Consider the following 15,110-nt stretch of genomic DNA (forward strand, 5'->3'; position numbering starts at 1 on the left):
AGACGACCTCTGGAGACAGTTAGATAGGGACAAAGTTGGGTGGGCCGCATAGTTTAACCTTACAGATACGTGCATTGGCCTCCAAGATTGTGCGATTTAAAGAGGCTTGACCACTTAGAGGACAACATTTACCTCGTATTTACCGCTATACGGTCACAAACGTTGTCCTGAATTATATTATGTCGAACATTAGATTGATAAATTGTATCGCCTTCATACATTATTATCACGTTTCCATATAGACTGACTTTAAAAACCCTTAGGATTTCCTTAGGTCGCGTCGTTGAAGTCTTTCAAGGCATTTCCTAGAAAATCTCTCAAAGTGTACAAGCACTTAAAATGACGTTCTTTTGAAGAACAAGAACAAGGTTATTTGGAGTTCAGTTTATACCTAACTGGCCATTAAAAGAAATGCATAATAATCAAAACAAAATACATACTGACAACATTTCCGTGGAATATATTATAAAGCTTTCATTTTAATTATAAAATTCTAAAAGTTAAGCCATATAAAATTTCCATCTGAAATACAAAAGCGCATTACAAAAATCAAAAACCTAAACAAAAAAATATTAATTATTCTATCATGCATTTTTATTTTTTCATTTGTTAATTTAAATATTTTACAAGTGCTTAAGCTTATTCTCTGTAATGCATAGAAATAGGTCAAATTAACTATGCGAAGAAAATTATTAAAATCGGAAAGCATAACTACGTAAAACTTAGGTATACCTACGTAAAGAAATGTTGTTAATATTCTTGAAGGGAAACATCTTTTGAAGCCCCTAATATACATACAAGTGGACTTACACTTAAACCAAACATAAGTATTTTCTTTGGGCGAAAAGCTTTTAAGGGGCGTCAAAATATTGGGAAATTTTAATTTTGCATAAAGAATAAGTTGGCTGCCTACTGCCTTGCCTTATTAAAATGAATTAACAATAATTTTAATAAGAAGTAAAAATTAGGACTTAAGTCTTCTACTCTCTCATTCAATAAAAGTATCTCCAATAAATATAAAGATATTTATGATAATTTTCATAAGGGATGAAGGCGATAAAACGGGGAAACAAATTAAATTTGAATTTGTACATAACTCCAGCACAATCACCACTTTAAAGTACCTTTTTTCAATTAACTTCCTTGCTAAGTCTGGCATAATTCTTCTTTTATCAACGAAAATAAATTCTAAGGGACTGTTAATTCCTTAATCCGCCACTGCTCCTCAGAACCATGGAATTATTCTTATTTTTAAAATAATTCCACCCTTTTAATTTACATTTTCATTCAACTGTATAAATAATACAAAATACCAGCAAAAAGGATACAAGGATACAATAACGCGCATTTATCTGACGAATATAAGAATTAAAACTCCAAAACACTATAGAATTGAAAGCTGACCTAAGTTATTCAGACTAGCATCAAGCGCCAAGCACACGTATTTGTGTGTTGCAAGGAAGACGACTGACGGACGAGACGCGGACTGAGACGCGACGACGGCGATTAGGATGAGGATGAGGACGACTATATACACGTTGTGCAATGTTAATATAAACAAGGAACAAGCTAAATAGTTCCTTTGGTCTTTGCTTTTAAAACTTGTCCTGGTGCCTCTCCTTGATGGTCTTTGGCTGGATGAGTTGGGAAGAATTTACATGTTTTCAAGGACTTCTGGTTTTCTATTTTTGCAGTGATGATTCTGGTTGCTGGTGGTATAGTTGGTACTTGTTCGCCTTTATTAAAACATAGGTCCTCTGTCAATTAAGTCGTGAGGTTGCCACTTAAATAGTTTTCTTTTTTTTAATGTTTATGTTGGAATGTACCATAGTTACGTTCTCCTTGCAAAATTCCCATTGGTATTTTTATATTAATGAATTTCTAGGTTTTTTAAGATAATGTGTTGAAAGAAAGTCAAGTAAAGACTCGTTTTGAAATATTCTTTAATTATTCATTTTCTATATCTGGGAATGTTGGAAGAAGTTGCTTCATTGTTCTATTTGCTTAGTTGTTGAATGGAGTTTTGACAACTGACCTTTTAAGAAATTACTCTCTTCCTAAGGATATGCTAAAGAGGTGCTATTGGGTTTCAAATTATAGATTCCACCAGCTTAATTGATCTTAAGCTTGTTGTCAACAGTTTTTAATACCAAGTTGGAGTGTCTGGGAATCGACTTAGTTGGTTGACTGAAGACCAAAAAAGACTAGAAAAGACCAAACAAGCACAGAGAAGATCAGACGAGACAAAACTAGATAAGATCTGACCACTTTAAAACCAGAAAAGCCTGGAAAAAATCGTTCTTTTTTAAATTTGGCGTGCACTCAAGGGGTAATTAATACCCGTTTAATGATTAAACACAGCACAAGCAATAAGGAAGGGAGGACAGGATTATAAAGGAGATGCCGATGCACATTAGTTTTGAATATCTGCACATTGTAATTAGTGGGAAATATTTAGCCTGGTAAAGCATTCAACATTCGTGTAGTACGGCTAAAGAAAGAATCCCAGTACGTCCAAAATTGGGCTCAAGGGTAAACTGACAGCCATTCCTAGAAGTACAGGTATTACGGTTGAATTGTTTGTAGGCAGGAATATAACTGACTATTTCACTAGAGCATTGTTTATAATAATAACGATAAAAAGTGATGGACATAAGACCTTGCGGCAATGTTCAAGAGAAGCCGGAGTCTTGTTAGGTAAACGATCTCCTAACATTTTAATAGCTCTCTTTTCAATTCTACCCAGAAGACTCAAAGTAAATTATTACGGCAACAGCCCAAACATGAGAATTATACTAAAGTTTTAGAAGAATAAAAGCTTTGTAAATTATAGACAGATCAGATGGGATAAACAACTTTTTGCATCGTCGGAGAAAACGTAAACATTTAGCAGCATTTTTGGCGATGTAAAATATGTGATTATTCCACAACAAATGGTTTCTGATGCACACAGAACTTAAAGCTGTTCAGTCACCTCGATGCAAGTACTACCCATGGATAATGGCAATTGGGGAGTGTTACGCTTTAGTGACAGGAGACATCATTGAGTTTTCTAAGCATTTAATTCTTCACGATAAGGAAAAGTATGGGAGACAAAACGGAACCCTGGAGCACACTAGCGTGTATTTTGTGGATTTCATATTTGAACCCGTCCAATATTACTCGAATTGAATGGTCTGACAGGTGATTTCTACCCCAGCAAAGAAGGAGAAATAATGTCACTCATTGGCAGCATCGAATTAACAGCAAACTGTGATGCAAGCAAATTGTCTTTATCAATCGAGCTTAAAGAGGGAGTGTCATTGTGGACGTGAGTTGGAACTGAGAATTACGTGGTGTTTCGTAAGGTTTATACAAATGACCAGATAATTTCCGTACCTTTGGGACGGTGAATTAGTGTTTCTCCTTATTTCTTGTCATGCAAAAATTCAGTGCGTCGAATATGTCCGTTGCAGGTATTTTTAGCTTCTTTGAACTGATTCCGGTTTTCCTCAATGGGGGTGAAATTATAAATCGGGAGACATACATATATCTTTGATCCTTATAACCTCTTTACAGCTCGAATCAAACGATGAGTTTTTCTCATCGTTTGTTTGGATAGCAATATTCTTCTTATAGGTGACTCTAACCTCCCATATATATTAACTAGATCACATAAGAAGTTAAGTCTTACTTAGAAGCATCATTGAGTTCGGTTTAATAGGAGCTTCTCTTATTAGACTATATTATCTTCATGAACTTACAGCAAGTTAGCTGTATTAAAAGTTCAGCTTTTAGTTACTTTATTAGCTTGACTCTTAAAACTTCTGGAAGTTTGCTTATATAAAACGGAAATCAATTGCTAAAGACAACTTAGCACTCGAGAAAATTGTAGCGCGTTTGATACCAACTTTCAGTAATCTTTCATTGACACTCGTGTTAAAATAGATGAGAATTTTTTGCCATAATAGCGAGACTGGCCCCATATTAACTTTTAAACGTCCAAACTTTTTGAAAAAAAAGTTGTTTTTGATTGTTTAAATTTGAACTGCAAGAATATTATCAACAACATGTTTGCATGCAAAAAAGTTGGACAATTACTTATCTACTTGCATTTTTGCTCAAATACCCTAGAACTTGGTCAAGAGCTCAAGTGAATTTACACGTATTACTTTTAAATTTTGACCAACTTTCTTATGATATCATCACATTTAAGCTTAAGGCAATGAAGCTTACTCCTCAGTTTATCAAAGGGATTTCATCTTATCTTCATAATAGTTGTTATAAAATTAAATTTAGAAGTTCTCTCTATAAACGATTCATTGCCAAATTAAGAGTTCGACGTTCTATACTTTTTAACTAAGCTATTAATGGTTCATCATTAGTGTACGTTATAGTAACAGTTTACTCTATTCGGATGATATGAAAATCTTCAAAAGCATGAGATCTTCAAACGATAGGTTACAACTCCAAAATGATATTTACAGTTTTGTTTTTTGGTTCAAAAAGAATGGGCTAAACCTTAACCCAATTAAATGTCGTATTTCGTAGTTTTAAAGATCTAGGAGTTCTTTTTAAATCTAATCTAATTTAGGTCCCCTCTATCCCTGACAACATTAAGCGCACTCAGGAATGGTTGAGAGTTGTAAGTCACTAGGCCCTATTTCTCAACGGACTTTTGCGCCACCAAATTTTTTGTATGTTACTCTCTGTCTATATAAAACTTTGGTTTGCCTCTATTTTGAGTACACATACCAGGTATATACTCCTTTTTATGAGATCCACAAGAATAGGATAGAAGCTGTTCAACGCAACTTCATACGTATCGCTTAAGAGGGTTTGATGTGTATAACCTCCCTCCTTATGAACATCGGATAAAGCTTTTTTTAAATGCAGGTTTGATAATGATATTGTCTTCATTCATCAACTTCTGACCGGGCGGTGTAATTAATTTACCTGATTTATTAAATATTGTTATCCATTTTTCGGTTTTAAAAGTAATACTAAATTAAACATATATAAAATATTAGTTTTCATGATATTTTATTTTTATTTATTATTTATACATGGTCTCATGGTTAAGCGGTGTCAAATCCCATGCTCTTGGTGGCCAGTTGATATCACCACGACGAGAAATTACGCGGCCAGGAAATGTCCCTTGCAATAAAGCCATATTCGTTGTGTGGCATGTGGCACCGTCTTTTTTTTTGTTGGTCTTGTTGAAACGACATATTCTCCAAGTGGCATTCGTCGATAACAGTCAATAAAAGTTGTTTGTCATATGACTATAATACTCCGAATTGACGATGACAGTCGTTCCATCGTCGTTTTCGAAGAAGTAAGGCAGAATCAAACCTCAGGACCAAACATCATCTCTTCAGGCAGGATGATAAATTCAACACAGAAGACGATACCCAATAATCCCGTCCTCCCGAATTAGACGAAGTAAAGATTGCCATAAAGCTGGAGTCTAAAAAAGCCGCTGGAGCAGATTGATTGAATGCCGAGCTCTTTAAAGCAGCTGGAGATAAATTGGTTAGGAGCATGCACCAAATTATCTGTAAGATATGGTCGGAAGAAATCATGCCCGATGAATGGAACCTCAGTATTTTTTCCCGATTCTAAAAAAGGATACCCTCTAAACTACACAAACTATAGAGATATGAAAGTATTGCAAGCCTACTTTACATCGCTTACAAAATCTTCTCTGCCTTAATATATGGACGTCTAAAGCATATCGTCAACAACCTGATAGGTCCTTATCAGTGTGGTTTAAGACCAGGAAAGTCCACAGTTGATCAAATATTCAAATTACGGTAGATCCTGGAAAAACCCAAGAACACCAAATCGACATCCACCATCTTTTCATCGATTTCAAAGCCGCATAATATGATAGCATATACAGGGACAGGCTGTATAGAGCCATGTCTAGTTTTGGCATCCCTGCCAAACTCGTCCGTTTGTTCAGGATGACCATGCAGAATTCACGCTGCTCCATGAAGGTTGGAAACAACTTACCAGAACCTTTCGATGTCAAAAAAGGTTTTAGACAAGGTGATGCGTTGTCATGTGATTTTTTTAACATCGTGCTTGAAAGAATAGTGCAGAGCTCACACGTCAACACTAGAGGCACTTTCTTTCAAAAATCTGTCCAATTACTAGAGTATGCTGATGATATTGACATAGTAGGAAGAACTCAAGGTAATGTCGATGGGGCTTTTGTGAGTATTGAGGCAGAGGCGGCAAAAATGGGTTTAACGGTTAATGAGGGCTAAACAAAGAACATGCTGTCGTAACGCAGAAAACAACACCAGCGCTGAGATCAAAGAAACAATAATTCTTTCTTACCGCTGTTTCTTTGGACTAGTAGCAAAGCTCCCTTTGAGGGACCAAAGTATCGTTATATAAGACCCTCATTATCCCCCTCCTGCTATACGTTACAGAAGAATGGACAATGACAATAATGGATGAGAGCACTTTGGGTCGTTTCGAGAGAAAAGTTCTTCGTGTGATCTACGTTGGAGAAAATGGAATAATGAGTTGTACAGTGACGTTGACATAACCAGAAGGATAAAAGTACAACGACTAAGAGTGGCTGGTTCACGTAGAGCATATGGATTCCAATGCTTCGGCCTGGAAAGTCTTCGAATCCATACTCACAGGACAGCGCAATAGAAAGTGACCTCTTTCAACTTGGATCACGAAACTGCAGACATCAGAAAAGTTTGTTTTGTAGGGCCATAGTTCACACAGGACTGTAGTGTCGCCTTAAGTAAGTAATGGCATCTCTTCAATTACTCGAGAAATCTCAGAACCTGAAATAGGACAATTTTGTTTATGGAGATACCTACCGAAATGTCCTTCGTCGCTGAAAAAAAATGTGTTCGAAAAATCGCCGTCCACCCCGTTGCTCAAGCACCCATTCCAGGTTTCTACGATACGAGGTTGTGCTGGCTTGAGTTATTGTGTGAGCTATACTTTATACATATGGATGTAGGTGTAGGTCCAAATGAAAATTACGCCATATGTGCCGTAAGACCCTGAGATCGACGATTAATCGACATATTCGGGTCTTTGACAACACTTTCACAGCAGCTATATTTTCTGTGGCACGTATGAAACGATGATGATCAGGACTTACCATATCTATAGCCAATTTATTCTTTTCAAATTTCTTCACGCAATCAATTGGCCATGTAGTTGGACGATTATGTATACCATAATCTTCTCTTAAATCACGATTTACGGCTGTGGCAGAATCAGCATTTTTGTAGTAAGTAGGTTTAAACAATTTGCATGCGTCGTGCGATAGCTACAGTTTGAAAAATGTCGAATTGCAGACTCATACTTTTGAAACCTCAAAATGGATAACCCGCGGATACTTACTTTTATAATGTCACTAAGTTTTTTTTTTTTGTTTTAGGAAAATAAAAGAAACGCATATTTTATTATTTTTAATTATTAAATCTATATTTTCCTTTTTCTTTTGTTTTTTAATAATTTGTTTATCATTTCTTTTTTGGTAATTTTGAATTTTTTTTTGGTAGAAAACAAAGAAGATAAATAACTGTTCACTTATTACACAAAACAATTAATAATCATCTAAATAAATAATTCAGCTTTAATTGTTTTTTTCTTATGTGGAGGTTCACAAATTGTCGTTTTTGGTATTCATAAAATTACACCATAATATCATCTTAAAATTTCTAAATATATTTATTTTGATTTTTTAAAGATTACATATTTACAAAAATGTTTGTTTCTTTGACAAATAAATAAATTGTGTTTTTCTATCTATAAGAAAACAAAGAAAAAAGAAAACAAAAATACGTATAATAACTTTTTGAAAGTTTTGTTTTTTTTTTTGTTTTTATTTTTAAGTATTATTTTTTCTTTTGTTAGTTTTATTTATTTATTATAATTCACAATAGTATCTATTATTAATTTATTATTAAACTAGATTATGTAATAACAAAATTTATTTAGTTTGGTATCTTATATTCGATTTTTATTATTTTTATTTCAAATTTACATATATTTTTTAAATTTTATTTTTTTGGTTTTAATAATTTATTAATTACAAACATTTATTTTGTTTTGAATATGTTTTTTGTATACCTTGTATTTACAGTTGGTTTTATTTGTTTAAAATAATTTGAGGAGTGTTTTTTGTATGTATTATTAAATAAATTGATATTTTTTTACGGAATTCTGGTAAAAGTTAAAAAAGTTTGATTTATTGTAAACAAAAATGTGATTTGTAATTTTTTCGTCAACACTCCTCAATTAATATTTTGAGCATGAGTTTTTTTCGTTTTGTCTTTTGTTTTTATTGTGAATTAAAGTTTTTGTTTTCAAATTGCAAAATCTTAAGATATTACAGTTCCTATGCATGAGTTTTGATATTTTTTGAATTTTTGTTTTCAATTTTAATAAATGCACTTAAATATTTGGATACATTCTTTAACTAAACTAAATTTAAGGAAAATTTATTTTGTAAGAAAAGCATTAATAATATTTTTGGTGCACCCTGTCATGCCAAAAAAAGGACCGATCTGATTTATTTCAATTTCGGTTTTCTTATATTTTTTATATTTTTTGGCAGTGGAATGTCCTTTTCCTTTGTTAATTTAAGAAGGTTTTATTTTGGTTTATTTCTTCTTATTTTATAGTTTAAAGAGTTTTAGACACCGAATTAATATAATTTTGAGCTTTTTTCTACAATTCTGAAGTTTTTTATTAAATTTAACAAATAAAATAAATATTGTCTATTTGAAATTGAGATATTTTTGTACATAAACGAACTTTAATAAATTAAGTCTAACAAAATTTACTAAAAACCTTTAATTATTTAACAAAATAATGAAAACAAATGTATCCACTTTAAGTCGTCTTGTTTGATGGTTCCCTCCCTCATCGCCATCAGGGGTGTGGCTTTCACTCACAAAATATCTAATATAATAGACTTTAACATAAAATCTACCTTTTTTAGTCACAGTATTAACTCCTTGAGGCGTACCCCTCTTTCAGGATACTCGTTTATTTTTTTAAATATTTATTCATATTAGTTTATAACTTTTTAAATATTTTTTTCATATTTTTTATTTTTATTTTACAAAATTTATTTGGAATACATTTAATATATTGACTCTAATTATATATTTTTTTTTGTTTTATTCTTATACTTACAATAAAATTAAATTTTCATTTAGGTTTCGACATTAATTTAAAATTTATATCTATGTTTTTGTTTTTCGTCTATTAATTAATTTTTACATTTATTATATAAATTCAATATTATTTTACAACTTATTTTTTTTTTATTTTATTAATAAAAATCGTATTTAAACCTTAAAAAATAAAATTATAATAATTTACTGCTCCTATGAAAATTGGTATTTTATTTTCTTATATTTGGCAAATATCCTTTGAGCATTTTCGCAGGATTCGAAAGAAAATAATAAATAAAAATTGTTTTTGCATTTGTTTCAGGGTGTGAAATGTTTTGCAAGAAAACCGGTCCAGTGTTCGATAAAATGTAGTTAATTATTTTAATTGTTATTATTAAAAATACAAACTTTTATGGAGATTTTTTTGTTTTTGTTTTTTAGTAAATTCGGACTTTAAGTTTCAATCATCACATTGAAACAACATACACATAACACACAATAAAATTCGACCACTTGAGGGAGAAGGGTAGACTCTTAAAAATACAACTATTTCTAGACCAGATACATGTAATTAGTGGAGGATACTGGCTAAATCACAGGGCCGTGTCGCCGACCCCGTGCGAATCCTATAGTCATACGGTGCTCTCGCGCTTAACCATGAGCGGTGTCTGGACGGTGACTTCGTCTTCGGACAGACAACTGCTTCCCCCATGATGGCTGCCCAGTCCACTGCCAAGGCCCACACCGTTGTTGCCGAGACCAATTGTGCCCCCACCCACTCCACTGATGCCGACACAGATTCGTGCCCTCTGACTCTGACCCAGATGCTGGAGTGCTATCGTCGTAGAGGCTGGTATTGAATTTGTGGTAGAGAGCTCCGGATGTTGCTGCTGCTGTTGGTGTTGGTGCTGCTGCTGTTGCTGCTGCTGGACTTTTGTCTGATGTTGGTACTGCTGTGCAACTGACTGCTGCTGTTGCGGTAATTGATGAAGCGATGGAATCGGTTGCAGGGGTCGCACCCCGGGAACTGCACCACTGTAGCCCGGCCACATGTGATTCGTGTGGCGGGGCAGGGTGCATTGGGCTATAGAATTGGAATAGATGTGTGGCGGTGGATTCTGCAAAGCGCATTAATCATGAAAATAAAAGAAGAAGAGAACAAAAAAAGGAAATTAGAGTCATTTTAGGATACAGTGAGTGTAAAGTTGGTTCGTTGGTTGCAGTGGCTAACAAAAAGAACTATTTCCAGTTAGGTTTGTCCTGTGGCTTTGCGCTGGTGTCATGGACATTGTACGATACGATGGTGTACGTGTGTGTGCTTTGTGGAGGTTGGTTTTTCACTTCTTATTTTTTCATTCTCGATGTGGTTTTGTGAATTGTTTTTTATTTTTCTCTGTTTTTTTTTTTTTAATTTGTGTTTCAACTAGAACGGATTTATTGATTTAATATTGGAATATAGGGAAAAAGTTGGCTGTTTAAGAAATGTGCTATAAATTCTGATCGATTTAAAAAAAAAAACAAATATTTTGTACGGTAACCATTTAAAGAGTTTAAAAAAATATGATAGTAGTTGGATAATTAAACACAATTAAAGTCAAAGCTTTAAGTTTTAAGCAATAACGCAGGTGGAGCTCGTAAAGCACCAGGACCTCAACTCCCAACCATTCTTGTCTGCGAGTAATGTCCGGGATTGAGGGAGACCTACTGTTTTAGGTAATACAAAACAGGAATTGAACCCAAGACTTTTGGAATGATATTCCTACGCTTCTAATTATCACATGACGGGTACTGCTAAAAAAGTTAAGGCATTAGTTGTTTATTTACGATAGTTATTATTTTCAAGAACTAAGAAAAGTTCCGTTCCTCCAAGGCAGTCGATTCCGTGTCGCCCACAAGAACTTGGACTGTCACAAACTATGCAACATGGTAGATTTTTTATAAAAATGGGAACGTGAATAAGAAAAATTACTGGATTTTGGACAACGCCACTCTACGCAGAATTCATGACGTGCCAATGTCCCCAAATAAAGTAACTGCTTTGCTGGGATTTTGGGCTGGAGGCGTTATGGGTCCGTACTTTTTCAAAAATTATGCTGACCAGGATATCAATGTCAACGGCGATCACTATTATTCTATGATGTCTAAATTTGTTTGGCTTGAATTGGTTGATATGGACCCCAAAAACATATGGTTTAAACAGGATAGTTCTACGTGCCACACAGTTTAAGTGAGTGGTTATATGGTATATTAACTCGTGCCGAGTCGACACGTGAATTGGCCACAAAAATCGAGTGATTTAAACTCTTGAGGCTTTTTGTTGTGGGACTCTGTTAAGTAGCAGACTAGCGGGTCTATGTGAATGAGCCACAAATCACCACCGTGGCCCTCAAAAGGACAACATACGTGCAACTGTTCTACAATGTTTGTTTTAAGCGCTGAAGTTTTGAAACTTTCATTTAAATTTGACAATAAATTGCTAACAATGTTGTGAATTTACAGACTTCATGAATTCAGCAAATCTATATTTATTTTAAAATATCTCCCTTCCCCATTTTGAATCATGCGGTTATGTACAAAGCCCTACAGAGCTCGCATCTTTCAATACTATACATCATTTGTGAGGGGTCTTGACATAACCTACAAAATGACGCTATGACTGATTACCTTTATTATTGTATTCAACAGCTACACACGTCATGTTTACTAACGCCGAAAGTTATTTTAAAGTTTTCCTTCATTAAAGACGAACCCGCTACAGAAAAGTCCGTGAGATTAATTATGTTTTTGAGAACTGGTTTCAACGATTCAGAGCCGGTGAAAACGGTAGACCGGTGACGACGAATACCGATCAAATCATGCAAAACATTGAGTAAGACTGGCATGTGGCATTTTGTGACATCGCCCAGGAGATGTCAGTCATCATTTTAATCTATTTGCAGAAGGTTAGATACAAAAAAAGGTGCCGCATGATTTGACGCAAATAAACCTTCTGAATTGAATCAACGCCTGCCATATGCTGCTGAAATGGAACTAACTCGACCCATTTTTGAAGCGGATGCTGACTAGAGACGAAAAATGGTCGTGGTCAAAAATAGTTGCAAGGCGGGATTGACGGTCAGGAAGGTTTTGCTTATTTTTGACAGCGCCACACCACACACTTCTTTGATGACTCGGCAGAAGCTACGGGAGTTCGGATTGGAGGTTTTACCACTTCCACCATTTAGCCCGGACAAAGCGTCAAGTGATTACTACCTGTTCCTGTTCATGGCAAACGCCCTTGATGGTGTAGAGTTGAACTCAAATGAGGCTTGTAAAAAGTGGCTGTCCGAATTCTTCGCAAATAAGGAGAGGGGCTTCTACGAAGGATGTATTGTGAAGTCGGCGTCTAGATGAAAACAGATTATTGAACAAAACGGCGCATTTTGAACAAAATCCGATCACAATGAATAAAGAGCAAGAAAATGGAAGGAAGATATATTTTCCAACCTTTATTAAAGATCTAAATGATTTGGTTAGTGAATTGAAAGAAAATATATTATTTGTTTCGGGAGATATTATGGACCTAAAAGTTTTATTAATGAACTAACTCGAGTTACGACTTCTTCTTTGAGTCTCATGTAAACATTGTATAAATGTTCTTCCAGGTGAGGTGTTTGATTACAAAATCACAGATCACCATATCTTCATTAAAGGAAATAAAAAATTTAAAACTACAACTTGTTAAAGGAAAAATGTACGTACATGTGTATTTTGGTAGCCGATTTATTTGAAAATTGACCCATCCACTGCTTTTTATCTGTTCTTTCTCATACTAGGAAATGACATTAAGTCTTGAACTTTTGAATCTTACTCTATCTATCTCTAATAAAAAAACACTTAAAGCCTTGAATGACAACAGATCTTCTAAAACAAATAAAAAAATCCTTGAGAATTTAGTGAAGACATGCAAACAAACAATATGGTATTTGATACAATTAACCCTAGAGATAACCTACGTCGAATGGACGTATAAATCATGTGTATCACTTATGGTCTATAAAATATGGTTATCTTTCTAGGGTTAACTCTCTAGAAGCCTTTAAGCTTAGTTTATCTTATAAAAATAAAAGTTTATGTACAAATGATACCATAACGAGCTCGTTTAAAAAAAAATGGTATGGCAAGGGGTTGAACTTTTGTGTTGATAAAGGTTGTTTTCCAAAATCGCTTAAATATGCAGAGGTCACTCCGGTATATAAAAAGGGTAATGAAAGAAATGTTTCTAATTATAGAATAAAATCGCTCTTATCAACTTTCTTGAAGTTTTTTGAGAAAAGAGGGTTTTTTGAACCAAAAAAATAACTTATATGACAAAAGAATTTGATATGGTTGACTATAAAGCTCTTTCCTTATAAATTGTATAGAGCTGGATTTAAGGGAGCTTTGATTGGTTGGATTAACATCTACCATAAAAATATACACAAAAGGTTAAGGAAAATGGAGTATTTAGTACAAAACGTGTTTTGAAAAATGGCGTTCCCCAAGGTTCGGTCCTCGACCCAACATTATAAACTTCCCATAGGAAGTTATTGTAATGGGTCCGATTTTTCAAATTAAAACTGTTGACATTTCTCGACGTTTAAAGGTCCCTAGAGTTAAAATAAAAGATTTTTAGAAAGATGTCTGTGTGTGCGTGTGTACGTACGTTCGTACGCCCGTACCTTCGCGACGTTTTTTTCGTCGTCCACAGCTCAAGAACCAGAAAAGATATCGATTTCAAATAAATTTTGCTATACAGATAATAAGTCAGAAAGATGCAGAAAGGGCTCTCAAGAAAATTGCGTGGGTGGTTTTTTTACCATAGCAGTTTGAAAAAAAAGGTGCAAATTTTGGTTAATCCTAAATATCGTATGAACCAAAAACGCTAGAGACTTAAATTAAATTTTATGTAATATATTGTAACGTGATATTAAAGAAGTATATTTTTTTGAAAAAAAAACCATTTAACGATTTTTTTATAAAACAAAAAAACTGAAAGAATAAATTTGTGACCTCCAAAATTTTACGACTAAAATATTATTTCATCTCCAAAACAATTATGTGCAACGAAAAATTGACAGTTTTTTTTTAAATTAAAAATCTAAAAAAACATTACTCAAAGTTGGTAAAAATTGAATATCGATTCAAATATCTTGTCAAAAACTTGGCATTTAGGCTACAAGCTTATTTTATCTTATAAGAAAAATTGTTTTAAACATTCTGAAAAATGTTGAGAGAAATCGAATTGACAGTTTTTTTTACAAAAAATAAAGACCTAAACAAAATTTATGAAAGATGGTAAAAATTGATTTTCGACTCGAATATCTTTTCAAAACTTTGAGATATTTTCTTAAATTTACTTTGATCTTTCAAGAAATATTGTTGTCAACTTTCAGTCAAATTTAGAAAAAAAATCGAATTGACTGTTTTTTTGACAAAAAATTTGAAAAAAAAATTAACAACAGTTGGTAAAAAATGATTTTCGACTCAAATATCTTTTTTAAACTTTGAGATAATAGCTTCTTACTAAATTTTTCTTTTAAGAAATATTGCTTTCAACATTAGGACAATTTTTGAGACAAATCGAATTGACAGTTTTTTTACAAAACATAAAAACCTACAAAAAATGTATAAAAGTTGGTAAAAATTGATTTTCGACTCAAATATCTCTTTAAAAATTTAAAATATTGGCTGCAAACAAATTTTTCTATAAGAAATATTGTTTTCAACATTAAGACAAATTTTGAAAAAAATCGAATTGACAGTTTTTTTACAAAAAATAAAACTCTAAAAAAAAAACAATAATAAAACTTGGTAAAAACTTACTTTCAACTCAAATAGCTTTTCAAAAATAAAAAATATTGGTTTCAAACTTATTTAATTTCACAAAAAATATTGTTTTAATCAATTTTTATATAAAAATCCAACAGTCCGATTTTTCAT

The 15,110-nt window shown here is 33.3% G+C and overlaps 1 protein-coding gene across 1 annotated transcript in view; it reads right to left on the minus strand.

The window, feature by feature from the left end:
* Positions 1-7,979: 7,979 nt before the first annotated feature.
* LOC129940050 (uncharacterized) overlaps positions 7,980-15,110 on the minus strand; it is a 77,965-nt gene continuing 70,834 nt past the window's right edge. The window contains exon 14 of the mRNA XM_056048278.1: positions 7,980-10,267. Within this exon, the coding sequence (XP_055904253.1) occupies positions 9,782-10,267 (486 nt within the window). The 3' untranslated portion in view covers positions 7,980-9,781. The remainder of the gene's footprint in view (positions 10,268-15,110) is intronic.

Source organism: Eupeodes corollae, chromosome 1 (assembly GCF_945859685.1).
Source record: "Eupeodes corollae chromosome 1, idEupCoro1.1, whole genome shotgun sequence".
NCBI lineage: Eukaryota > Metazoa > Arthropoda > Insecta > Diptera > Syrphidae > Eupeodes > Eupeodes corollae.